Source organism: Colius striatus, chromosome 11 (genome assembly GCF_028858725.1).
Source record: "Colius striatus isolate bColStr4 chromosome 11, bColStr4.1.hap1, whole genome shotgun sequence".
NCBI lineage: Eukaryota > Metazoa > Chordata > Aves > Coliiformes > Coliidae > Colius > Colius striatus.
The window spans coordinates 29021691-29046901 of record NC_084769.1 but is presented as its reverse complement, the minus strand read 5'-3'; the positions used below and the strand labels follow the sequence as shown (position 1 = coordinate 29046901).

General features: G+C 40.5%; 1 protein-coding gene and 1 long non-coding RNA gene across 5 annotated transcripts in view; one reads left to right on the top strand and one right to left on the bottom strand.

The window, feature by feature from the left end:
• Positions 1-819: 819 nt before the first annotated feature.
• On the bottom strand, positions 820-8931 carry LOC133626339 (uncharacterized). 2 transcript variants are annotated; one of them, XR_009819425.1, is made up of 3 exons: positions 8060-8931; positions 7495-7532; positions 820-1270 (listed from the first exon to the last, which is right to left on the bottom strand). It is a non-coding gene; the product is annotated as an uncharacterized LOC133626339 (long non-coding RNA). The 2 variants fall into 2 exon arrangements; XR_009819424.1 differs by lacking the exon at positions 7495-7532.
• INO80D (INO80 complex subunit D) overlaps positions 8314-25211 on the top strand; it is a 42511-nt gene continuing 25613 nt past the window's right edge. Inside the window, exons 1-4 of one of the 3 annotated variants that reach the window (XM_062004470.1) lie at positions 8314-8666; positions 10006-10075; positions 17926-18021; positions 18136-18382. In XM_062004470.1, the coding sequence (XP_061860454.1) occupies positions 18165-18382 (218 nt within the window). In that variant the 5' untranslated portion in view covers positions 8314-8666; positions 10006-10075; positions 17926-18021; positions 18136-18164. Of the gene's footprint in view, positions 8667-8839; positions 8915-10005; positions 10076-15595; positions 15656-17925; positions 18022-18135; positions 18383-25211 lie in introns of those variants that run through there. The other 2 variants (XM_062004471.1, XM_062004472.1) reach the window with 2 other exon arrangements.

The following is a 25211-nucleotide window of genomic DNA, read 5'->3' as shown; positions in this document are numbered from 1 at the left end:
CCACATGTGTGACCAAGTACTGCATAAAACCTTCATCTTGTCCTTGGGGAATGTTACTGCTTTAGAAGGAGAAGGGGTTTACGTCAGGGACACAGCAAAAGAAGTGTATGAGAACATATGTCAAAAACAAGACAGCTGGCTTTTCTCACAGATGCTAGGCTGAAGAGGAGAGTGTAGCTGAATCCTACATTCAGTAAAACATTTGGTTCTCAGGTTCCTAGGATGAAGGCTTTTTTTTTTTCTTTGAAAATCCATGTTGTACAAACACAGAGGAATAACTTCAGCTGTGCAACAAGTTACTAACACTTCAAAAATCTATTAAGGTTCAAAAGCTTTTTGCTTCAAATGTTATAATGTTATTTAACTCTGGGACCTCTGGCTCCATTACTTTTGGTTTTGTTTTGAAAGCTCTGCATGTTTCAGTTAGTGTAAGAAAATACTTACTTCTAGTCAAAAAGTGACCAGCCCTGATTTTGAAAGACAAAAAGTAGATGTGGTGCTGTCTACCCGGCTTCTACTTTCTGCCCCACCCAACTAGGTGCTGAGTATAGAACTTTTTAGCCAAACTTGGTAATAGCAGCAGAGCTCTCTACAGTTGGAAACTAGGTAGTAAAGAGAAATCTAACAGCGTTCTTACTAGTAGCAAGCCTAGGAAGGGAAGTGTAGCCCTTCCCTCTTCTGTTTGTTCTTGTGAGTGGACAGTCAGTGCATATGGTGACTTAGCAATGAAAGGATAGTAGGGGTCTGCAAAGGAACAGAAGTGGCATGACATCCCAGGCAAAGCAGGGGAATAGAAGTTTAAAGGAACAGGCCTATTCATGCAACTTGGTTGTGTTTATTTAAAAAAAAAAAAAGTTAACAGTGCTACTCCTTGCTGTTTCTGAAGCTGTAACCTCAGATGAAAGCAGAGCATTATGAACAGGTGGCAATGAACACCTGGGATGATGGGAGACGAACATTGCTCATAGTGTTCTTGACTGTTAAAGAAGGGGCTTATTAGCTCTAGGTACTCCCTTGCCCGCAGCAGCTGACCTCCACACGCGCTGCTGGGGGCTGCGCTGAGCCAGACGCTGTTGGGGCTGGGCTTGGAAAGCTGAGACCAGGGCCGGAGGAGGTGGAATTCCCCACATGCAGCCCTAGTACCACCTGGTGGCGAGCTGGCAGCATTTCTGAGTAGTTGCATCGCCAGTTATGGTCCAGTAACCATCCTGTGACTGCTTCATGTACCCTCCTGCCTGCACAGACAGCACGAGCGAGAACAGTTCTGTGTCTGGGAGAGAAAGGGATGGGTTTAGTCACTAAGTAGCCTCTTCCCTCACCACATCAGTGTGAGAAAAGCTCTTTCACTTAAGCAGTTTCCCTGAATCATGGCTCAGACTAAACCTTGCCTTTAAGTAGTTTTGTCTTCAGCAGAAGGTTGTGGGGAGTGTGAAAGAAAAAGGCTGTGTTAAAGTAAAATCCTACTAAGCACTTATATTTTCAAGCAAGTTTAGGCCAGGTTAAGACCAGCAGTCAGATTAGAGAGAAACAAACTTTATCAAAATATTGCAGGCAGATTTAAGCATCTAAGTCTAAATCTGTGATTTTTAAACCAAAATTTTTTAAAGCCTTGTTCAATAACCACCTTTCTGGAAGCACTGGTGTCCCATAGGTGCATCCCTCCAGTTTCAGAGGGAGACTGCTTTAAAACCTGGGTCATTTTGTGAGCTTCTTCAATAAAAAGAAACCAGACAGAGTGATCTCAAAGGAAAGGTCAAGTCAAAATGAAGTGTGTTCTCAGCAAGATTCTAAAATAGCCAACAAAACTAGGCCATTCATAAAAATAGTTGTAACTTCTTTTTTTTTAAAATATATATTTTGAAGTGTAGCTCAAGGCAGAAAAAGAAGTGTCTGTAGCATTTCCCTAGGAAAAAAAAATTGGAATCAACGCCTCTTCTGAGGCAGATAGATGCTTGTAAGACAGTGGTTGATATCAGCTTGACTGGGCCATGTGCCTCATAATACTGTTGAAACTGACAGAAAAACAACCAAGATTCACAGAGCTCCAGAAAAAGCAGTGGCAGCCTGGCATCTGCCTTAATCCAAAGAAAAAAGGTGAGAAAACTTCATCTCTATCCCTGTCCCCACACACCTGCTCCTCACAAAATACCCCAAACAATGGCTAAGCTAAAACACCCTCTCCCAAAACAAGACAGTCTCTTAATAATGATTTGGTCTGTTGTTCTTCAAATATGCAATTAGAAGAGATTGCCTTCAGTGATGAAGGGTTGAAGGACTGACTCTTTAAAAGCCCTGACAGGACATGAACAAAAAAATTGCAAACAAGCAAACAGACAGAAGACTTAATTGTAACTACCATCATGGAAAAAAAAATCAGCAGTAAGTAAGCAAGGAATTAGCAAGCACCTTTCCAAGCAATTAGCAAGCAATAATTTCCAATAAAGACTTCAATGACAACCCAAGTAAGCTGTTCGTAGTACAAGAAAACATTTTATGGGGCAAGTTTTCCCAGAGCTCCCTGAGAAGGTGCCTTGCTCAAGAACCAGTTTTTCAATTCCTATTTAAAAAACATCATAACTCTATTATTATTACTAGATATTACCAGATAATTATTATTCATCAAATGTCAAACGGGCACAGATACCTTTGGCAACAAAACACTGAAGTTTACAGGGAGTCACAAGTAAAACTTTCTCAGAAACAAACACCGAATCCTTCACTGGGGAAGCTTACATGAGTGCTGTCTGCTATGTAAGGTTTCATCCAAAAGCCACTTTATGGTAACACATATTAGCTGAAGGAATGGTGGGAGCAATGTGTGCCAAAGCACATGAATATCCCCAACTCTCCACAGCTGAGCACAACAGTGGAATGGCACAGGGAGTCATAAGTGACATCTATTAAGACCTTGCAATTCAACTTCTCTGACTCTGATCAGCAAAGCCTGCTGCTACGCTGAACACAGCTATGAATGTTTTCCTCTGGCTACATGCAAGCATTCCTTCACAGTGCCTAATGCTGAGAAGCCTACTGAGATTGAGAGGCAAAACATAATAGCTAATAGAGACATGAAGTACTAACTTTTGAATACACTTAACTAATATTTCCAATAATTTTATTTCTTCGTCACCTGTACAGCCATGTGTGTCTGAAATGGATCAGAGATAAGAATGATGCAAACAAAAACATGCTAGGAGCAAAAAGCTTCATGTGTAACAAAAAATCTATCAAAATCCACTCTGGGATCTCCTGGCCTTAGGCACTAATTTAGCCTCACGCTTTCATGTTAGCTTAACTTCAAGTATTTTTGAAAAATCCCGTCTTGCGTGCCTTTCATTTCTGAATTATCCATCACAGGATATTCCACACCTTTGAAGCATCTCACAGCGGCTACTTTCAGACTAAGAGATTGCTGACTGGGTCCAGAGTAGGAATTCCAATCTTTCCAATTTGCAGTGATGACCAAGACCCACTCTAACCTGAATGTAAATGAATGAGTGAACTACCAGCAGAAACAAGGACTGGTGGTAACATATGTAACTTCTTAAGCACTCCAACTACATTTAATGAAATAGCAACAGACAGGAGGAGATAGTAAAAACACAACAGTATACTCTGAACTAACAGTGGGCTTCCCAGTAAAATGGGACTGTGTTAGATAGAGCATTTTGCTGAGACAGCTTCTGCCATTCATTTGCTGTCAGTTTAAAGAAGAATCCACAGATGCCGTTTTGTGCTCTGGACAGTTTTCCCTCAATTACTGGGCTTACTAAGATTTTGTCTTTACCAAGCTTTAGGAAGAACAGATTAGTGAAGTCTTAATTACTATTTTCAGTACAATTCACTATCAATTAATTATATTATCGTGCAATAGCCAGCATGTCTTTTCCCCATTGGTTAAAATACTGCTGCAACTTTACTCCTACTGAAACCCAGAGCAAAATTTCCAATGTTCCAATAAGCTTTAATGAAACCCCTCAGAGTCAGGAAAACAAGGCCAGCTGTCTGTACTTTGTATGGCTTTGCTTCATTTTGAAGCCATAAACGCAAGCAAAGTGACTCTCTTCTACATATGGCTTGTTCTGTACTTTCAGCTGTGCTACCTGCCACGGGGGAGTGCATTAAAACATGTGGCTGAAGGGGTTTAGCAGCTGAACTAAGAAACAGAATTTATACCATAGCTTGAGTGTACTTGGTAGATAAACATCCTTGGACTGCAGGCAATGTTTTTAGCACAGGGACTCTTAGTTTTATGTTTGGAAAAGTGGCAAAAAGCATTGCCAGTTATCAAATACGTGCTACTGCAGCAGACAGGATAACTGAAGTTCGGATATGCTAGAGACAACCCCTACAATACCATTTCATGTTGAAGAACTGTAGAAAAATAAGCATTTTTCAATACTACTACTCTGCTGGGCTTTAAGGTTGCCAAAATTAAATAAACCAATACCACATGCAACTGCTGCTCAAGACACTGCTTAGAAAAATGTGTCCAACAATAACTTTAGAGTTTATTTAGTTTGTCAGCCTTTTCAGTATTTAAATGCCTAAAGACAAGATTTTTTTATACAATATGGCTCTATATATGAAAGTCTCTAACAAATATCTACACACTTAATAGTTGTTCCTGCCCTTCACAACATTCACCAGCATTTTAAATAAATTGCTGATTCCTTTCACACTGGAACTGTGTCAGTACATAAGTGTCTTCCAAGGACAATACCAAGATACTGACATTATAGCACTATTACTTGCTGAGAACCTCAGGCCCTGCACCACACACAGAGTCTCAGTCACGCTTTGGAAATTCCTGAGGTCTGCACTTGGGGTACATATGACCTTGGCATAGAATCAAGGTTCATCTGTTGACGCAGCCTCCTCCAGTAACTGGTATACAACCTAAAGCATCGATTCCATTGCTTTCATTAGACTCACCAAGCTTATTCACTATGTCACTGCCCTTTGTCTCACTATTAATACTAGTGAGGCACATCAGCAAAGCATCCCTCATTAGCCAGAAACTAGTGATTTAGGAAACATTAATGTTCTCGGACCACTCTCTGCTCAAGCGTACAATACGTCTACTCGCTGGAGCGGTTGGGCCAGGGATGTGGCCACTTTAACCTCAAGGCAGACAGACCTATTCTGTAATGAAGACGTGGAATTTCCAGAATACAATTCTTCACAATGTTTCTTGCTCTGGGTTTATACAGGAGTCCAGGAGCCCAATCTATCCTCCAACATAATTTCAGAGCGTCAAAATGACACGTCTCCCAACTTAAAGGTCTTGTCTATAAAGATAAACAAATATTTTAAAAACTCTTCTTTTAATTCTTCACTACTAAATCTGGCACTTTGCTTCTTCAGAGTGTTACTGTGTAACATTTTGTTGTCAGCAAAACAATGAAAATAACATTTGCAATTTTTAGTAAGTTATTGAAAAGCAAATCCCTTCAATTCTCTCAGTTTTGTTAAATAAATTTCTCCACCCATAACAAACAGATTTTAACTCCTCTGTTGAATTATGTCACAATAGTCCACGTAACTAAGATCTAGTTTCTTTTCCTCTTTATCCTGTCCTCCATAAAAAGACGGAATTTCTTTTTAAATGACACTAAAAAATATCCCATTTCAGTTTTCCTATTCCAAACTGGATACAAAATATTTCTCCTTTCCCTTAGCATGAAGCTTTTGCAATTGACACACATCAAATAGGTGTCAGGATGTCACTCAAATGTGTAATGCTACTATGATGCTCATTTAAATTTAGGCATGCAAGTAATCCGATTAGAGTCAGTATCTGCGAACCCAAAGAAAGGGTTTAATATTGTTTCTGTGTTCAGGTTCTTAAGTGCTTTCATAGCCATTTCTCCAACATTGCATCTGCATCCCATTTAAAAAGCATACTAAGAAACCTCTCAGTGTGTTGTACAGATACTCCCAAGACCACCACAGAAAGACTCAGTATAGACCAGTTGTTCAGGATATGCCTCGCTTCCAAAAACACAAAAAACTTTTTAACGCTGCAACAATCAACTTGAGTTATAGTTGAATTGTACTGAACTACTGAATAGTAATTCTCTTGTTTAACTCTCTTGTTAATGGTAGGGGCAAAAAAATCACTTAGTGCAGAAACCTTAATTTGGTACTCTAGCCAAACCTTACCAACTTGGTAAGTTTTATGGAACCAAGTACGGAGTGATTCTTCAAACACTTCTAATTATTAATCAAGCCTGCAAGCACTTACAAACTGAAGTCTGAGCATTTGGTCCTTCTAACATAAAAGGAAATATTAGTTTATGCTGCATTTATTGAATTTCTAAATCCATGGAGGTAACTTATTTGCAATATTTCAAAAGCATTTTTGTTTGGGTTTTTTTTGTTTGTTTTTGTTTGTTTGTTTTCCACTCATTCCATGTATCATTAACATTTGTAATCCCTGTCACTCCCGTAATGAACTTCAGATATAGACTATAAAAGTATTTTTCTTGTTTAAATATCTTACAGATAGAATCATTATACTTCATGCTCCAAGGCACACAATAATGACTAGTAAGATGATAAAGCACCCTACTTACTGCGTTACTTCAGTACAAAATACAAAATCTTTTAACATACAATACACGAGCAACATATTTGATTATTTTTAGTTTTTCTAATGCCAGAGCAGAATAATGTATGTAATGGATTAATACTCTGATACAGAAAACCCCCTCCTATGCAGCAAGTCCATAGAACGCATCACTCTACAATATTTAACTGTGCCAGGTAGATTAACCATAATTTAAAGAAAAAAATTCCTGCTGAATAAAAAAGACTCAGTTGGACACAAAAACCAGATGACTTTTAGTTACACTTTAATTCAAACTAATGTATCTAGATGAAAAACCCACTATAAGCGCACAAGCTGCGCTCACTATAGTAGCTGGGCCAACTCACAAAGTGTGTTTTGAAAAGGGAATGTATCCAAATTCAGGATTTTTATTTTTTGTTAACATTACAGAAACTGAGATAAACCAAACTATTTCAGGTTTGACAGACCAAGGGGAGAGGTTGATAAAATACGAATACGATACCTTCATTAGCCTGCCCTTAGTCTGACTGCAGTTCCATCAGCCTACACTGCCTGAACAATCTTTACAATGGGATTCATTTTTTTAAAATGTATATCTCATTAGTTTCCTAATTATTTCCTCTTCCTTCGGGACAAATAAAAAGGTATCTTTGCAGTTTGCCTCTGAAAAGGACTGTGCATAATCCCACTGCTAGAAACATTATCATAGGTCTGCTGAATACAGTGATCAGTGTCTTCACCTCTAGATATACAGTAGCATCTCACATTGCAAAAATATATGACACACGGTCAAAAAAAAATCTAATAAAAGCATCTACAATAAAGAAAAATGTGGTGACTATTTTATATTGCAAGATACTGTAGCATAAATTTATAGCATTTCTCAACTCTGTAAATAAGTCAGGTGTAATGGTACTCACAATTATCAGAAACAAAGGCTCCCAAATCAAAACAGCAACTTAAAAAGAATCAAACCAGACTTTAGAAGGCTGCAAAGTGCTTCAAAAGCATTATAACCAAAACTCAACTACTGCTTCCAAATTTCTTGCTATGATTATTTTGTCACATCCCATCCTAAAGGGTAGACAATGCTAAATTTATGGCAGATCAGTGGAATTTCTCAGATATATATCACAGGTTCCACTCACTTGCATTGAATCTGCCATCCCATAGCTTCTCTACCTTACCTACTCTAGAAAAAAATGAATATAAAATAACAGTTTTTTCCTACCTCTACATTGTTTTATTTACAATGCCTTGAGAGAAAGACACAATTCTACAATCACACCAAACCATTCCACAGAAATACCAGCTGTTCTACTGAGACTACAAGTATCAAAAAAAGTTACACTAACCTTCAAATTTACACATTAATTTTTAGAACTATCACACAACCACAAGAAAGTTATAAACTTTTTAAATTACAGGAAAAAAACCCACAAAATTTTAAAGAAAAATAAAGTTATAAAAAAACAAATACCGTACCTCCTTTTAATTTTTTTTCCAGAAAGCTGATCTTAACAGGTTATAAAGAAAATTATTTCTTCAGCCGCATGCCTTTGTATTTTATTTTTATTTAAAAGAAAAAGTCATATAAATGACCAAACAAATTTTTCTTTTGGCCATTTGGCTTCCTCTCCCAAACTGACACTTTATAAAAACCTTCTGTACTTTTTTTCCCCCTCTCCCTCTTTACTACCTCCAAGATGGTAGGAAAGTTGTTGTTTTGGAGGGCAGAGGAGCCGCTCTCTGATGTTATGTCCTCTCGGTGCCTGTAGTGGTGCTGTAGGAAGCTGCTGGCTCTCTTCTTGAGCAGCCCCAGCAGCCCTGCCTTCTTTGCTGGAGAATATATTCAGGGATTCCCCTTAATAATCACCTTCCCTCGGAGCACTTTGTAGTTTTAAAATAATAAAAAGCCCCCAAAGCTTCCTCCTCACAAAAAGCAGGATCTTCTGAGAGCCAGGGGGGCAGCAGCTCCTCAGCACAGAGCCCGAGCCCAGTCCCTCTGCTGGGGAGGAAACTCTGATCTGTCAGCCCAACAGAGGGAAAGGGGGGAGAGGAGAGAGAGGAGAAAAAAAAAGCAGCTGGAAAGGTAAGCCAGGCCCGGCCTGCATCCCCGGGCTCGCGTAGCGCGGCAGGCGGTGCGAAGCGTGCAGGGCGGGCAGGGAGGCGCGCTAAGCAAGGCCGGGGATCGGCCGGGGCGCTGTAGGCCGCAGCGGGGGTTGAGGGGTGCCGGGGGGGATTTTGAGGTTTTCGGGCGCCGAGAGGAGCGCCGAAGGCGGGTGAGACGGTCGCCGGGACTCAGCGGGAGGCTTGGGGCGCGGCGCCTTTGCCTGGGAGGTGAAAGGCGGCGGGGGAGAACAGGGGCGGGGGGGCGCTAGGCCTCGGCGCGGCGCGGCCCGGCCCGGCCCGGCAGCTCCGCTCCCCGCCCCGCCGAGCCCCCCGCGCCGGGCCCTGGGCCCAAAGCGGGCCGAGCCCCGCTGCTGCCGGATCTTGGCGGCCTGGGGGAAGGCGGCGGGGGCGTCGCGAACGGGGCCGTTCCCCCCCCGCCGCACGCGAGGCGGTGGGGGGAGGGGAACCGTGGGACGTGGGACTAGGGGCAGCATTAATTTGCCGAAATGACTTTTAGTGAGCAGTGGTGGCAGTGGCCGGGGGAGGGGGTGGAGGGGGGGGAAGGTGCGCCCCCTCCCCCAGCCCAGTCCGGGTCCACCGTGGCGGAGGCGGTACCGGTCCCGCGGGGCGTGCGGGACCGTGCCGGCCGCGGCCTGGAAAGTTTCGTGGCGTTTTTAGGGTGCTTCCCCGCCTCGCCGCCGCCCGCCCTGCGGCCGTGGGGATGGGGCCGGCGGCGCTGGGGCGCTCCGGGCCGCGGCACACCGCGCCGCCCGCCCCCCCCCGCGCCGTCCCGTTCCCCCTCCTCCCTCTCCGGTGTAGCCCCTGGGCTGGGCCGGCGACTGGCAGACTCTCCTCACAACTTTTTGAGAAGGGGGGGGCGGTTGGTGGGTGTGAGGAGGCCGTCAGAGCTGTGTGTCCGTCCGTCTGTTCCCCCCTCCACCTCCTCTGCCAAGCAGCCGGCACATGGGGACCCCGGCTCGGCCCCGAAGCTGGGCGACCAGAGACAGGAATGAGGAGCCTCCTCCACCTCGCCTTGGTGCTCTGCCACGTGCTCAGCCCCCGGCCGGGGTCCCTCAGCCACCACGCTTACATTCCCAAGACCAGTTTGTGTCGCCAAGCAACTGTCTACTGGCCTCTTACCCAGGGGAAGGGACGGCCTTGGCAGACCCTACACAGCAGGCGCCATGTCTGGCCTTGGGCCCTAGCCTCCTGTCATGTCCTGGCTGGGTGATCCTGGTTGCACCCACTGGGGCAAGGAGTCCTTATGAGGTGCCACAGCTCCCCAGAACTGAAAATGAAAGGATCCTATTTTTTTTCAGGGAAAAGAACGTCTGGTAGTCGTGAAGCAAGTCCACTGGAAAACCCACCAACACGCTTTGCCCCGCACAGGTGAAATAGCTCTGGTTTTTAATGTGGGAGATGTCTAGTTTTGGCCAAGTGTTTCTTAATATGTCTTGTAGCTCCAAAATGCTAATAGTTTTGTACAGGTAACCTCAGGTGAATTTTGTAAATTACTAATTCGGATTTTAACGCCTTATATCATCTGATTAAAATATGTAGATCTACAGTTCTGACTTTGTTATTTAACATACTATGAAGGCTTAATTTAAGGTTGCTCGCAATTTTTGAGGATTGGTGGACTTAAAAAGAAAATTGGTAAATTTAGGGCAAGGCATTGTTCCCGTGTAGCTGAGTGTGCTCCCCTGTGTGCACCTCTGTACTGGCAGTGTTTCACACTAAGGCCAGGTACCACTGCCGATTCCTGAACCGGAGCGCTTGTGTTTTGTATAAAGCTGTCACTTATAACCTGGTGATGTTATCACAGACATCTTCAGCATTTTATATGATTAGTGGGTTTTTTTGGTAATATATATGTACATCTGACAGGTTTTATTAATCATAGAGCTAAATTATCTACAGAAAGCAACCTGAAATTTACTTAGTGAATGTTATTTTGGTGTTTCAATATTTTTGTGATGCATGGATGACTTTATACATAGGTCTTAGTCCTACAGTTGCAGGTATGGTGTTCTCACAGTATGGCAAATCCTCAGGAGGTATAAATTTATTGTAATACCATATTGAAACTTTAGTAGCTTAAAACTGTTTAAAGGCTGCTCTGTGAGGAACTCTACTGCTTTATGTGTTGAGTATTTCTACAGGAGCAAGAATGCTATTCCTAAAAAAAAAAAAAGGTTATTCCTGAAAAGAACCTTGTTTGTTGTTGCAGCACTGGGACTAAAAATAAGTCTTAGGTATTTCATTTAACCTCATATGCAAGTGTAGGTTATCTGTTGTTTGAATAAATACAAGACTTGGACTTACAGCATTTTTTTTAATATATAGACATGTAAGGTATGCTCTGGTATGTTTAGTCTCCACGTTCTCTTAGGATTATGGTTTTTGATATTTTGAGATAACATTTTAAAGTGCTTTTCTGCAATGTTGCAATGGCCTGAGTGTTCCAATTGTTGCATCTGAAGGCTGTCTTCTGCAGCTCTGCTTGCCCTGGCAAAATCTAGGCCTGTCTATAACCACTTTGAAATAAGTGTACTTCTGTGCAAGCATGATAATCTGCTTGTGAGGATGTGATTGCAGGACTGAGGCCTGAGACCTTCCGCTCAAATAGAGAAATTTGTGATCAAAATATCTCCAAAGATATGGAGCCTGTCCTGAACTTTTTAGGTCAGGAATAGCTGTATTTATGAAGTTATTTTATTGAAATCTGTAGGAATGTGCTCTTAGTGACTGTTATGAATCTTCCTACTTAATATCTTTTCTCTTTAGAAATCCTTTGAGGTTTCTAGAATTCCCAGAGACTTAAATGTTTGTTGATTGTTAGGCTTTGGGCTGTCTTTGTCACATTTTCTCTAAGGTACTATTTATCAAATGAGTGAATCAACTGAAATTAAAATTCCTGATTAAGTTTGTTTTGTGTAGGGAAAAAAAAAAGAACCTGCTCACTTTTGGAATAAAAGAGTTCTTTTCCCTCCTCTTAGTTGCGTTTTCTGTTGACTGAAACATTGCAAGTCTGTGAGTTCTCTAGCCATTATTCTTATTAAGAATAATACTTGCATTTAGTTCTGGTTTTATTGCTTTGTATTCTGAAGAATGATCAGTATTAATAGCATTGCCTAAAATATACTGCTGCTTTTCTGTTAATATATCAGATATCCTTATGCAACGATTACGCCTTTTGGCAGAATTGAAATAATAAGCTTTCTGAAAAGGCAGAATGAGGACGACATTGCTGCTTCTATCTTCCTAGGTAGATTTAAACATAGGAAAGAAAGTAGTCCAAAATATGGTTCCAGCTGGTACCCAAAAATATCTAGTAAGATCTTAACATGTTGAGTGCTCTTGTCAGAGTACTTGCATGTGTGTGCAGTACTTTGACTTCATCTGGGATCTTTAGGCTTTCTCAAGTAAGGATTGTATTCCACTTAATAATAGTGCTCCCTACAGGAATTCTTGTAGTTGACTTTGCTTGCTTCCCAATGTTTTTTGTCTCAGTTTGGAGGCTTTTACTGACAAAAAGACTCTTGTTTCCAGAATTACAGCAAACTTGGTTTGGTAGCTGGGTGTGGTAGAGAATTGAGCTGATAAATGACCAGGACTAAGCCAAAGTTATGATTAGATCACAGAAAAGGGACAGAAGGTACAACTTTGTGGTGTTGATGTCAACCACAATTAGATGTGGTGCAGCTCCTCTTGAGTAGAACAGAGCACTTCACCAAGAGGTACTAGTTTCCTACAGACTCTTAGTATGAAACAGAATAAAGGAATTGTTTTGCTTTCTTTCTAATAATATAGTTTCTGCTGGCAAAGGTTTTACTGTAAGGTGACTTTAAATGTATATCTTTTTGGAATTATTTTTATGCTGGGTGGATGAAATTCCATATTGCCCAAACATCTGGAAGTCTCTACTTACTGTTAGTCTCAGCAAATGGGTCAGACAGTGGCAACACGAGGCATTGATCTTTCTTGGTCAAGTTGAGGAATCGACAAAACTACTATTTACGCTATTTGTGTTTATTGAAAAGCTGAGGTTCTTGGAGGTCCCCAAGCTGATGGGTTTGGAAGCATATGTAGATGATTGTACTTTGTGAGATGTCACGGATACACCAAGCAATTTAACATGAAATGTGCTCTAGTATTAGCTAATGCAAAACAACAGATTCAAGACCTCTTTAATTGTGGCTTTTTGAATGCGATGTGTGAGATTGTGAGCTCAGTCCTCTTAATTATACATCTTTTAACCACTGCTTTGCAATTTACAAGGCATTTGGGGATTCCTTTGACTAAAAGGGTCTTATGTACCTTGAATGTAAAGTTCTGAGCATACATTTAACAATGTATCCAACCTACATGACTTGAAGTATTTTTAGCACCATGTATTCTCAAAATTAGTGATTGCATTTTAAGACTAAAATGCTTTGGGCATTCTAATAGCGACTAGGCCATTCACTTCTCTGTAGACTACAGATGATGCCAGGTACCAAATTTCTGTATGACACAATTCAGCATGGTGTAGAAAAGATTGATCCCGTCAATTTGCTGCTGCACAGTTTCCCAGCCTCTTTGAAGAACTTTTAAACTGTTTTGCAGTGCTATAGCTTTGTTGTCTTGGAGCTCACGTGCACTGCAAGGGAACTGATTATGCCTGCTTGCCAGTACAGTAAAAAAGCTAGGAACTGGCTTCTTCCTGTGCCTGACAGCAGGTCCTGATGGTTGTGTAGGTGTGTACCTGTGTGTATTTAAATCTTTCATTTCTCTTTTTACGGCCACTTTGCAAACCACCTTCTCTTGTCTTATGGACCACTGGCTGCACTGAGCAGGAAAAGTAGCTCTGCTCGACATGATGATATCACAGACTGTGTCTTTGCTCTGTACCCTGCCTGTCCTTGCTATGAAGCCTTGCTGGGATGCTAAGGTCACTGGTCTTCACATGTCCACATCTGGCTTTCACCAGAGGGCTGAGATTTTCTTCTAGTCAACTACTCAAGAATAAATATGGGAGAAGGGGAGAAGTGAGTGTGTTACCAAGTTTCAAATGTTAGTGGTAACCTCATAAGAATGTAAGAAATGCCCTGCTGGGTCAGATCAGAGGTTGATCCAACCTAGTGTTCTGTCTTGGGCAGGTGGAGTAAATTATGCTATTTATGAAGATCATGAAAGCCCAGCCACTTTTTAGTGTTTTCTTCAGTTACACCTCTGCCATTCATATTTGTTAAATTAGACATGCTAGCAGATGCATCATGGATGTCCCTGTTGTCTATGAACTTCTCTATTGTCTTGTGGAACTTGATAATATGTGCTTCCATAGCCTTCTGGTACAATAAGTTTCAACAGTTCACTATCTGTGAGTAGTAGAAATTAAGTACTTCTTTGTAAGTTTTGAGTCTATCTCTGCTACCTTCATCAAGTACCCCTCATTCTAATATTGTATGATATGGTATACAACCACTCTATATTCATCTTACCCCACACCAAAAGCTCAAAATCTTTTATTTAGAAGCAGTTATTTTAAGGAAAATCTAGTTCCTCAAGAAGCAGCCTCTGGTTTCTCATTAAATGATTGTAGCTAAAGGTAGTTTGAACGTATGCAGGCATAACTTATGTTTCTGTTGAACCTTTGTACAGCTTCAGTGTAAAATGCAAAACCCAAAAAAGCTTCCAGAAAGTTTTATATCCTGATATTTTTGCAGTGAATTACAGCTATTTAAGTGTTTGATTTTTTTTTTTTTTCCAGGGGAAGTCCATGTTTCTGTCATCTCTTACTGAATCCTGTGGGACAAAAATAATTTCTCCCCCACCCACTGTTTAGTCAAGTGTAGTTTCAGTTTTCTCCAGTTAAGTGACATGTGCCTATTACATGCTTGTGCTAGTTTTACATAGCAGCAAAAAGCTTAGATAATAACTCCTATATATTTTGTTCAAAGTCAAGTACTAAATCAGATTAAATCAGAATCAATAGATTTAAAAGTCTTTGTTATTTTTATATCTAGTATATGGTGGAAGTAAATCGAAAAAGCTCTTTCTAGGTTAAGTACTACTTCAGTCTCTGATCCTTGCACTGTATCCACATAGTCTTGCAGGGAGACGTTGTAGGGCTCTTACCAATAAAGATATAATTGCAAGTTTGAGAGAGTCACTGTAGAGATTTTGAATATAACAGTGTCTGCTAGGTATATTAGCCTTTCCCCTGTAGTTACACTAATTGATTCCTATCAGGATTTTTAATGTCATTATATTTGCATGAGCTTCTTGTAGTGTATATGTAAACCCAAAAATTCATGTTCAAGCATATTGTTTTCCCTGAGGATTATTGTCAGTGTTTTTGCTTAAATGTTTTGTATGGCACTGTACTTGTGCTCTGCTTTGACACAGTCAAATTAAATGCAAAAATAAGACTTAATTATGAGTTAAATCCAAAAATAAGACTAGAGACACAAGAATAAATCTAGGATTATAGTGGCTGGGAACTGTGGAACAGTTTCTTTACAAAAGCTTAACTGAGGCACAGTAGGTATGCATTTCTCGCTATTTACTTTGGAACCATTCTGAGAAACTCCTTTTATTTGGTCTGTTACTTGATAATCTTCAGAAAATAAGTGTTTCTGGGTTGTGCAAAAGAGAAGGTCATTTCTGCAAAACATGATAGTGATTACTTAAAAGAAGATGGTAAATAAACTAGAAAGAACTGGAGAGCAGCATGTGAGCCATCCATACTGCAAGATGCACTTGTTCTTTCAAGTTTTTCATCCTGTTCAATATGCCACCAAATACAAGCTTTGGTTAACTGTTGAGAGAAGCAAACCCCAGAGCAAAAGGCTTCCTGTCAACATCATCCTGTGTATGAGATGCAATTAGTTAAGACTCATTTGATTACTTTTGCTGCTGTAGTAACGGAGGAGGCTGTCTCCCAAACATACGGGATCCAAACCCAGATCACAACTTCTGTGTTGGGTATGTCACCATGGGATTTGTGTTTTTCTTTCACATTGTTGCTGGATAACACTGAAGTGTGTGTCAATCTGCCTTAAAGGTGGCTGAAAGGATTATTTGGTTCTCAGCTTGCTAAGGAAGAGATAGTTCCCTCTTCCCATTCTGTGTTTTTGAAGGACACAACCAACATAGGCCTTTTTTTGTTCTTAAGATTGACATGTTGTGAAGGGTTATACTCCAGTGATTGGTTTCAAATATATATAGTATGTGTTCTGTACTTTCATATCCTTCTGTGCATTGAGAGAAGTTGGGAAAGGTGAATGGAACTGGATTAGATGTCCTCCCTTCTGTTGTATTTATCTCATGTAAACAAAGTGGGAGGCCCCAGCCCCTGGGGTTGTGTGCTTGCACATGTGCTTGGGAAGGGAACTATGGGTACAAAGAGGAAATACAAAATGATCCTTATTATTGTCCAGTGAATAATCAGGTCACTTGCGCTAGTTAGATTTTGTAGTACATGTCTCCATTCTGTATGCTATGCGTGCTGCATGTGGCATATACAACCGTTTCAAGAATTGAAACGTTTCAAGTGTGTTTTTAAAATTTCAGTAGTACTGCTTCTACAGCTAGATGTATTCTAATGAGAGGCCGTTTAGAGGTGTGAAAGACTGTTTTATTTTAGCTGAGTGACTTGAAAGTTGCTTTTCTAGATCTCCCAGTGCCATAGTGCTTGTTTTTTTCCCAAGGGACATTTGTGCTGAAAGTGAAGGTTTGTGCCTTCACAAGAGGAAACTGCATCTTTCCTACAAAGTCTGTGTAGGTTCTCTCCTAGCAGCTGTGTTCTTGCATGTGAGTCTTGGGAAGAAGTTAGTTGTTTGAGATGATAATCTGTATGTTTGTCACATGCTCCTAATTGATTACGTTTCATGAATATCACCTCTATGTACATTCTTTTGCTAGGGTATATAACACATATGGAACTGAACAGAATACTGAATATACCATATTCAAAAGAGTTTATTCTGATGCTTCTGGCCTTTCTGAATAAAAGCTGCCTTTTGCAGACCAGGCTGAGTGTAGCAGAGTAACTGCAGAATATGTGTACAGTTAATTTTATCTGAAGCTACTTTGAAGTGATGGGGGGTTTTTGATTGGTTTTTGGTGATTTTTTTCCCCCTAAAGGTAATTGCCAAACACTCCATAGTGTTCAGAAATAAAAAAGTACCTTATGATTTCATGGGTTTGCACAGTAAGGGTCTGTTTTAGGGGGACAAAAGTCCAGCCTCCTGCTGAAATGACATTTCAGTGCTCCTGGCATCACTGGGAGTACTGCCTCTGACATCATTAATGCCTGCATATGCCTAAAATAAGCTCAGTAAGGTAGGAGAAGCTCTGAAGAGCCATAATGACCTCAGGAAGGACTGTTTAATGATGCTTGGAGAAGCCATGGGCAGCTGCAGAATCTGAACACTGTAACACTGTTCATCAGGTGTGCTAAAGAAAACTTTTTTTTTTTTAAAGAAAAACCCCCACAGAATCACAGAATGGTAGGGTTGGAAGGGACCTCTACTCTGCTCAAACAGGTCTGCCTAAATCAAGTCATTCAGGAACACATCCAGGTGGGTTTGAAAGCCTCCAGAGAAAGAGACTCTACAACCTCCCTGGTCAGCCTGTGCCAGGGTTCCCTCACAGTAAAGAAGTTTTTCTTTAAGCTTAAGAGGAAATTCTTGTGTTCCTGCTTTTGTCCATTACCCTCAGTCCTATCACTGGACACTAAAGAAAAAAATGTCAGCCAGTACTCTTGATATACACTTTTTTAAATGCTTGTAAGTATACCTTGTAAGTAAATCTATCTTGCACTGTATGATGAAACGGAAATTTTGTGGAGTGAGGAGAGTTGCCGGCATTTTTTTTAAACAAACATACTTGAAGTAAAACTGCATTCAAAGGAATTAGTCATCATTTGGCTTGATTCCTGAAAGCAAGTGATCTAATCTAGTGGTTAATCTTTCTCAACATGTATCTCCTAATCACCTTCTGGAAGATGAGTAGAATTTTATTTAACCAGTTCAAGTGTGGTGGCAGTAGAATTTTGGTTTTACCCAATAATTTCCTTCCATGGTTTTCAAAATCTGTGACAACTCATTGAAAACTATTGTGCTAGTGGATTTGGCTTATTGGGTGCTAGCTGAACCACAGGTTTAGTGACTATATCTGGCCACTTAGATATTATTACTGCTTAATAAGTATTTTATTCTGACTGACTTTGATTTTTTTGATATTTTTCCTAGACAATCTGCTTCATCCTTATTCATCATCATTCCAGGATAGTGGTGTCCTTGGGGCTCTGTCTTAACATTGATGTGATACAGAAGATTTAAAATCAGGTATTGTTTTGGATCTCTCTTTCCTGCCAAAATAAAACACCCAATCTAGAACTGAATGCATTTATGCATTTTTGTTTCCTTCTGTGATTTCTCTTAATATTTTGGTTCTTTCAGCTGATGTTCACAAGGAATAGAGTCACGTGATGTATGAAGGCAAACACATACACTTCTCTGAGGTTGACAATAAGCCCTTGTGCTCATATAGCCCCAAATTGTGCAAGCAGAGGCGACTTAACGGCTACGCTTTCTGTATCAGACACGTTCTGGAGGACAAGACTGCCCCCTTCAAGCAATGTGAATATGTGGCCAAGTATAACAGCCAACGCTGCACCAACCCCATCCCCAAATCTGAGGACCGTAGGTGAGTGGTGGTTACCCATCTGCAAAGTGGGAAGTGGCTGAGACATAGATATGAGTTTTCTTTTAAGATGCTGCCTGGTTGCAGGATGAGGGAAGAGCTGTCCTGAGTCAGTTAATTCCAGGATGTTCCATTGAGGGTTTTAAGACCAGTAAACTTTATTTTATTTTACGTGGGAGTCAAGTACTTAGAAGGGCGGCATTAACTTACTCCCAAGGAAGATTTTTGGGAGAGTTAATTGCTTTTCTCAAATTCACTGTAAACTGTGGGTCAAACCCGCTACACAGTACTTGTTCTTCTAGTTAATTTGTTTTGTCACTTGCAGTACCTACTTTTAAAAAGGCCTGCTTGTGTGGCTGGTTGTGCAAGAAGCACACTTCCATTGCACGACAAAGAGTTGAAAATGCATACCTTCTGGGCTTAGGGAGGAGTGACAGAGAGATGAATCCAGAATTACAATTCAGTGGTGGTGATTTGGTACTAATCTATATTGTTGTGTTAATGGAATAAAATAAATATTACTTGATAGCAGATGAACCAGTGGGAAAGTGCTGTCCCCTCACTTTTCTTCTTCACTTACCCACCTCTTCTCCCCCTGCCTGCCCAAGTGAAAATGCCCAGGGTGCCCACATATTAAATGCCTTGCAAGAGATAGTGTGTGAAGTTGTTGAAGAGATTATTGTTCAGGTTTCTTGAATTGCAAGCTATACTGTAACCACAAGGACATCCTTCTTTGCATCCTTCATCAACACAAGTCTCATTGGTGTTGCTTAGGCTGAAATAGCAGAATTTGTCTAATCTTGGCTGCCAGGTAGATATTACTTAAATTTTTCAGAGTAGTTGTTATAGATTTTGCCAGTGACACAGTATTTAAATAAGGGGTGTGTTAACTCTCTGAGGCTTGTTCTGTTAGAAATTAATTTTTTAAACCTAAAATGTAAAGAAAATGTGACAAAAAGGAATCAAGCCACTATTCACTGACCTTTCACATTATTAGCTGCCATTCACTAACCTTTTGCGTTATTAGCAGTGTTCCCACTGTGCCCTGCTTCCTTCTCAGCTCACAGCTCCCTCTCTTGTTTGAAACAACAGTTGGACTGTGCTCTAAATTAACTTGCACTTCACCTGCCATTTCACTTGATTAAGTGAGAAAAAAACCCATGAATGTTTGTCAAAAGCTGTAGGGTAAATGCTCAAATGGCACAAGATGAATAACTTTAAGCTGTAATTTGACAGTCAGTGACTGTTTCTTTGCTGCTGCACAATTGAGGCTCTTTGGAAATAAGCTTGCAGAAATGATCATGGAAATAGTTAGTGCAAATGGTATGCTGTAATTTCAGATGCAAGAGCTGACTGAGCCAGAGTTGCTATTTACTTAAAAACAATGGAAATAAGAGTGCTTAATAACACTTTTTTAGGTCTCATATGTTCCCATGGAATTTGAGATTTTTCTTTACACCTTGAATTGAGTTCACACTTTGTTATTTTTGATTTTTCTCAAGTTAAAGTGAAGTGTGGTCATGACATCTGGTGTATGTTATATTAGAATAATTCAATTGCATGTCGAGTGTCACATTACAGTACTTGAAGAGGACAGCAGGTGTCTGAAGGAGAAAATAAACTTTTAATTTCAAATGAGAGGACGTGACGGTTTGAAAGAATATTTTAAAAGACTGCTTTTCAGGGCAGAGTTTAACTTTAACAATGAAATATAATGAATGCTAGTGATAAGACTATGCTTGCTCTAAACTTTTTTTCTTGGCAGGAAAACCTGTATCTGTTTCTTAGGAGACTTTTTTCACACTCTGTTAGATATAAAGATGTTTGCTATGTCTGAGTTCTTCACTTAAAGCTTTTAATTTTCTATGTACAAAATTACTGTCAGATGGTCATTTTGTCACATATAACCGTACAAGATCAGAAGCAGGCTGCATGATGCTCTGACAGCTATCTTCTTATATACTCATAAAGATTATAAAAATAAAATGTCTTAACAGGATGCATGCATTATATGCCAAAAGTTTCATACACTGTCCGCAAATACTTAAAAAAATGTCTCACTTGACCCCAGACAAATGAGGTGCTACCAGCCACAAAGATATTGAATATGCTGCCACATTATTAGATTTTGTATTAACCATTAACATTCTACAAATGAAATCTGTTAATAGTACATTACTTCATTGCCTTATTTGAAGACTAGTTTCTCAATTCATATCTTGGTTTTTTTAAAGAATATATACAGGATGATACAGATATGGGTTCTGCATCTGTACTTCCTTTGAATACGTGTCTCCTAATTGTTTTTTTATCCAAATACATAAAGATAATGAAGTTCAGCTTAAATGGTAATAACCCTATACTTAAAAATTACCTAGATTAAACACTGTTTTATCTCTAATTCTCCTCTTTCAAGAAAACCTTCAAATATTTTGTTACTGGGCAAGATGCTCTTCAGTTTATTTGGATCTTCCTTTAAATAAGTGACAAAATTGATACCAATCTGGGATGTACTGTGAAGCAGACTGTAGTTGTAGGTAGAAAACTTCGCTGTGTGGATTCTTGCCCTTCCAGTGAAGTAGGAAACTGTCCATCTGAAGCCTTCAGAGCCCGTCACCATTTCACAGAATCACAGAGTGGTAGGGATTGGGAGGGACCTCTAAAGATCATCTAGCCCAACCCCCCTTGCTAAAGCAGGTCTGCCTAGCAGGTCACCTTTTGCACGTTCCACGTTACGATAGTTTTAATGGATAGCAGCCCACCACTCTTAACATACGTGCTGTCTGCTTTCAGCCTCACCTGCACAGACTAAGTGTCTTTAGCACTGAGTAAGGAAGGAAGAATAAACTATATTAGATACTCAGTGTAATGCTGTCAACTAAGAATAACTCACAGGCAGGTGATAAAAGTGACAAATTGAGACACTCAGATAGGCACGTCAGAATTGGCTCTTATAGGGCCAGCTTGACCGTAATGGGTTTCATGCTCCAAGCTATGTGAAAGGGACTGTGCTACTTACAGGTGCCATTCCAGTCTTCCCAGTAATCTGTCTTCGATGAGGCATAAACTACTAAAGCCTTCTCTGCATTACATCTGATCCAAAGAGTTTATTGCCTTCACTCGTTTGATAATAGACTGGTTCCAGCAGAGTCAGTTAATGTCTGCTCCAGGCTCTGCAACATCATGTAAAGTCAGAGTCAGTTTGGGCTGGGGCCAACAAAAAAGCCATCCTGGAACCTGGGCAGTGGTTGTGGATGCCTGTCTGGCTTTCTGTGGGACGGGCTAGAGCCTGACAAGGCTGAAGTTGAGTTGGTGCTAATAAAGTATGCCTAGCCAAAACTGCTTGCATGTAGTCTTCTCTATCCATAGAAGACTTAAGCATTCTTTTCAGTTGCTTCTTGCTCCTTTTAGTCTGCAGCGTATCAGCCTTGGTTATGCTGGATGACAGTGAGTTGGTAGACACAGCCTTAAGAAGAGAGCCAAGTCAGTGTGTGCTGGAGTCTGCAAGTCCATATACTTTATAGTTTCATTAAGTTGTAGCCTGGTATTTAGAGTTTTGTGTCCAGAGGTGTTGATTGCGTAAGATACAGTTGGTTTTCAGTGGTGTAGTATGGTCAGTTGTAAGAGCCAAAGCTTTATTCTCTGCAAATGAAAATGATTCTGTTAGAGTTGAATGAACAAGCAAAACCCTTAATAGCCTAGAACATGGAGAATGTTAACCAGCTTATTAACTTCTCATAGGTATAGTCACCTTTTCTGGTTTTTACTTTTTTTGTTTTTCACAATGAAAACAGGCTAGCCAGTTTTACCGTTTCACATTGGCACAAGCACAGGGAAGCAATATTCAAGTTATGAACAATATAGAATCATAGAATAGTAGGGGTTGGAAGGACCGCCCTGCAGAAGCAGGCTCACCTAGATCAGGTCACATAGGAACATGTCCAGGCAGGTCTGGAAGACCTCCAAGGAAGGAGACTCCACAACCCCTCTGGGCAGCCTGTGCCACTGCTCCCTCATCCTCACAGTGAAATAGTTTTTTCTTATGTTTAAGTGGAACTTTTTGTGTTTCAGCTTCATCCCATTACCCCTTGTCCTGTTACTATCTACTGTAGAAAAAAAGGATGTCACAACCTCCTGACACCCACCCTTTAGATATTTATAAATGTTAATATGATCACCCCTTAATCTCCTCTTCTCCAGACTAAACAGCCCCAGTTCCTGCAGCCTTTCCTAGTATGAAAGATGTTCCACACCCCTGATCATCTTGGCGGCCCTGCCCTGGACTCTCTCCAGAAGTTCCCTGTCCCTCTTGAGCTGAGGAGCCCAGAACTGGACACAGTACTCCAGATGAGGTCTCACCAGGGCAGAGTAGAGAGGGAGAAGAACCTCCTTGACCTGCTGGCCACTCTCTTCTTGATGCATCCCAGGATGCCATTGGCCTTGGCCACAAGGGCACATTGCTCGCTCATATTTAGCTTATTATCAATCAGGACTCCCAGGTCTCTCTTTGCAGAGCTGCTCTTCAGCAGTTTGACGCCCAGCCTGTACAACAGGGGATTGTTCCTTCCTAGATGCAGGACTCTGCACTTGTCCTTGTTGAACCTCATGAGGTTCCTCTCTGCCCAACTCTCAATCTGGTTGAGATCCTGCTGAATGGCAGCACAGCCTTCTGGGGAATCAGCCAGTCCTCCCAGTTTGGTGTCATCAGGGAACTTGCTGAGGGTACACTCTGTGGTAGGCGTCTGGAAGATCTCGGGTTGTAATGTGAGAGGTGGAAGGTACAGAAGAGGTGAGCACGGGGTGGAGTGAGAGGAGGTGCTGGTGGTAGCAGATAAAAGCACATGGTGTAAACAAGGGGTTGGGATAAAGTATCAATGCTGAGTGTGTGGTGATCCTTGTCCCCTCAGCGGGGGGGCTGAGTAATCCGTGCAGGCAGCCTGATGGTGTTGCCAGTGGCGGCAACACACACTGTCCCCTCATCCAGGTCATTGATGATGATACTGAACGAGACTGGCCCCAGAACTGATCCCTTTGGAACACCCACTGACCACAGGCCTCTGACTTGACTCTGTGCCATTGATCACCCCCTCTGGGCTCTGTCATTCAGCTTGCTCTCAATCCACCTCACTGTCCACTCATTCAAGCCACACTGCCTGAGCTTTCTGATGAGGATGTTATGGGAGACAGTGTCAAAAGCCTTGCTGAAGTCAAGGTAGATGACATCCGCTGCTCTCCCCTCATCTAGCCAACCGGTTATGCACTCATAGAAGGCTATCAGGTTAGTCAAACAGGATTTCCCCTTGGTGAAGGCATGTTGACTCCCCCTAATCCTTCATATGTTCAGTGATAACATTCAAGATGAGTTGTTCCATCACTTTTCCAGGGAAGCATTCACATTGAGCAAATTGGAATAAGAGGGAAACAAATTCCCTTGTGTTTGTTTTGTCTGTTTATGGGTTTTTTTCTTCTGTCATACTAAAAGTGCTTTTGTAACCGATCTCAGTCTCATTAAACAAAATATTTTAAAAGTGCTTAATTTTAATTGTGGAAATAGTGCAGTTGACTTTAAGGGAAGCTTTATTGAGTTCTCATTATGTAGCTTTATTTTTAGAAGTGAGTCTAGGTGAGAATTTACAGTATTATAGTTCTAATAAGGACTCCACACATTCTTTTATCTTACCTCATCTAGATTTGTTTATTACTTACAACTTAATGTAATTAAGAAATTATTTAGATAATAATAAGTAGCAGTACTTCTCAGCATTTTCTGATGTGGATCCTTATGAGTATGAATCCCTTGAGAAGCTACATATACGAAGGTCATTAAGGAATATCTATGAATTTGCTTTTTCTTTTTTGCTTTTTATGGACACCTTAGAAGTTCACAGATTGCTTCTTTAGGTCAACAAGTTGAATCACTAAACTGAAGTGTTTAGACTAGTTGGTTTGGGCTTTTCTGCTATTTTTTCTCCATGAAGACCAGGAATAATCTCATTTTAACCTGTTTATTCAACAAAAATTACTTTTCTCAGATTCATATTAGTCAGACTTTAAATAATAGGTATTTTCATAGGTATTTTCTTATCTTGTTCATAAATACCTTGATGTAGACATCACTCTTCCCTCGTGTCTTTGTTTTTGTCTATAAGCTGCAGGTTATAGATGGGATCCTGCAAAGGCAGAAGTCTGATTGCAAGTGGCATCCTACAGAGGCAAGAGAGCTTGCCTGTGTGAAACACGAAAATGCTGTTCACAAATGATCACAGTTCCTACATTCCTATCACTTGCTTTTTTTAATCAGACAAAAAAACCCTTGTTTACTTTTTAGCATGTTATTGGTACCCATAAATTATAACTCTTCTCCTTTTAATTTTCAGGAAAAACTTTCAAAGACTTTTTTTGCAAAAAAAATAATATGTCTTTAAATCTTTTTTAAATTAGAAGATTTTAAAATCCGAGTTTGTGGATTGTATGTATACATATTCCCACCATTGTGTAAACATTTTCTAGCAGCAGGGAGTTTCTTTTAAACTACATGTTTTGTTTGAAGAACATTCAACTAATCCTTCGGCTACAAAATTCAGACTTTAAATATTTATGCTACTTGTTCATTAAGTGCAAATAGTGGCCCTTCTCAGCAGGCGTGATTGTCCATATAAGAAACTGTCCTCTACTACAATGGAATTCATAATAATGTTTGTGTTGATGAAAATGTTAACTCCTTCCAGTGAAGAATAGCCAAATGAAAGGAAGTAGTCTTCAATATACTTTTTCTTGGGAGCTTCTGAAATGAAAAGTTAAAGGTTTAAGGTGTTACTTATTTATATATCAA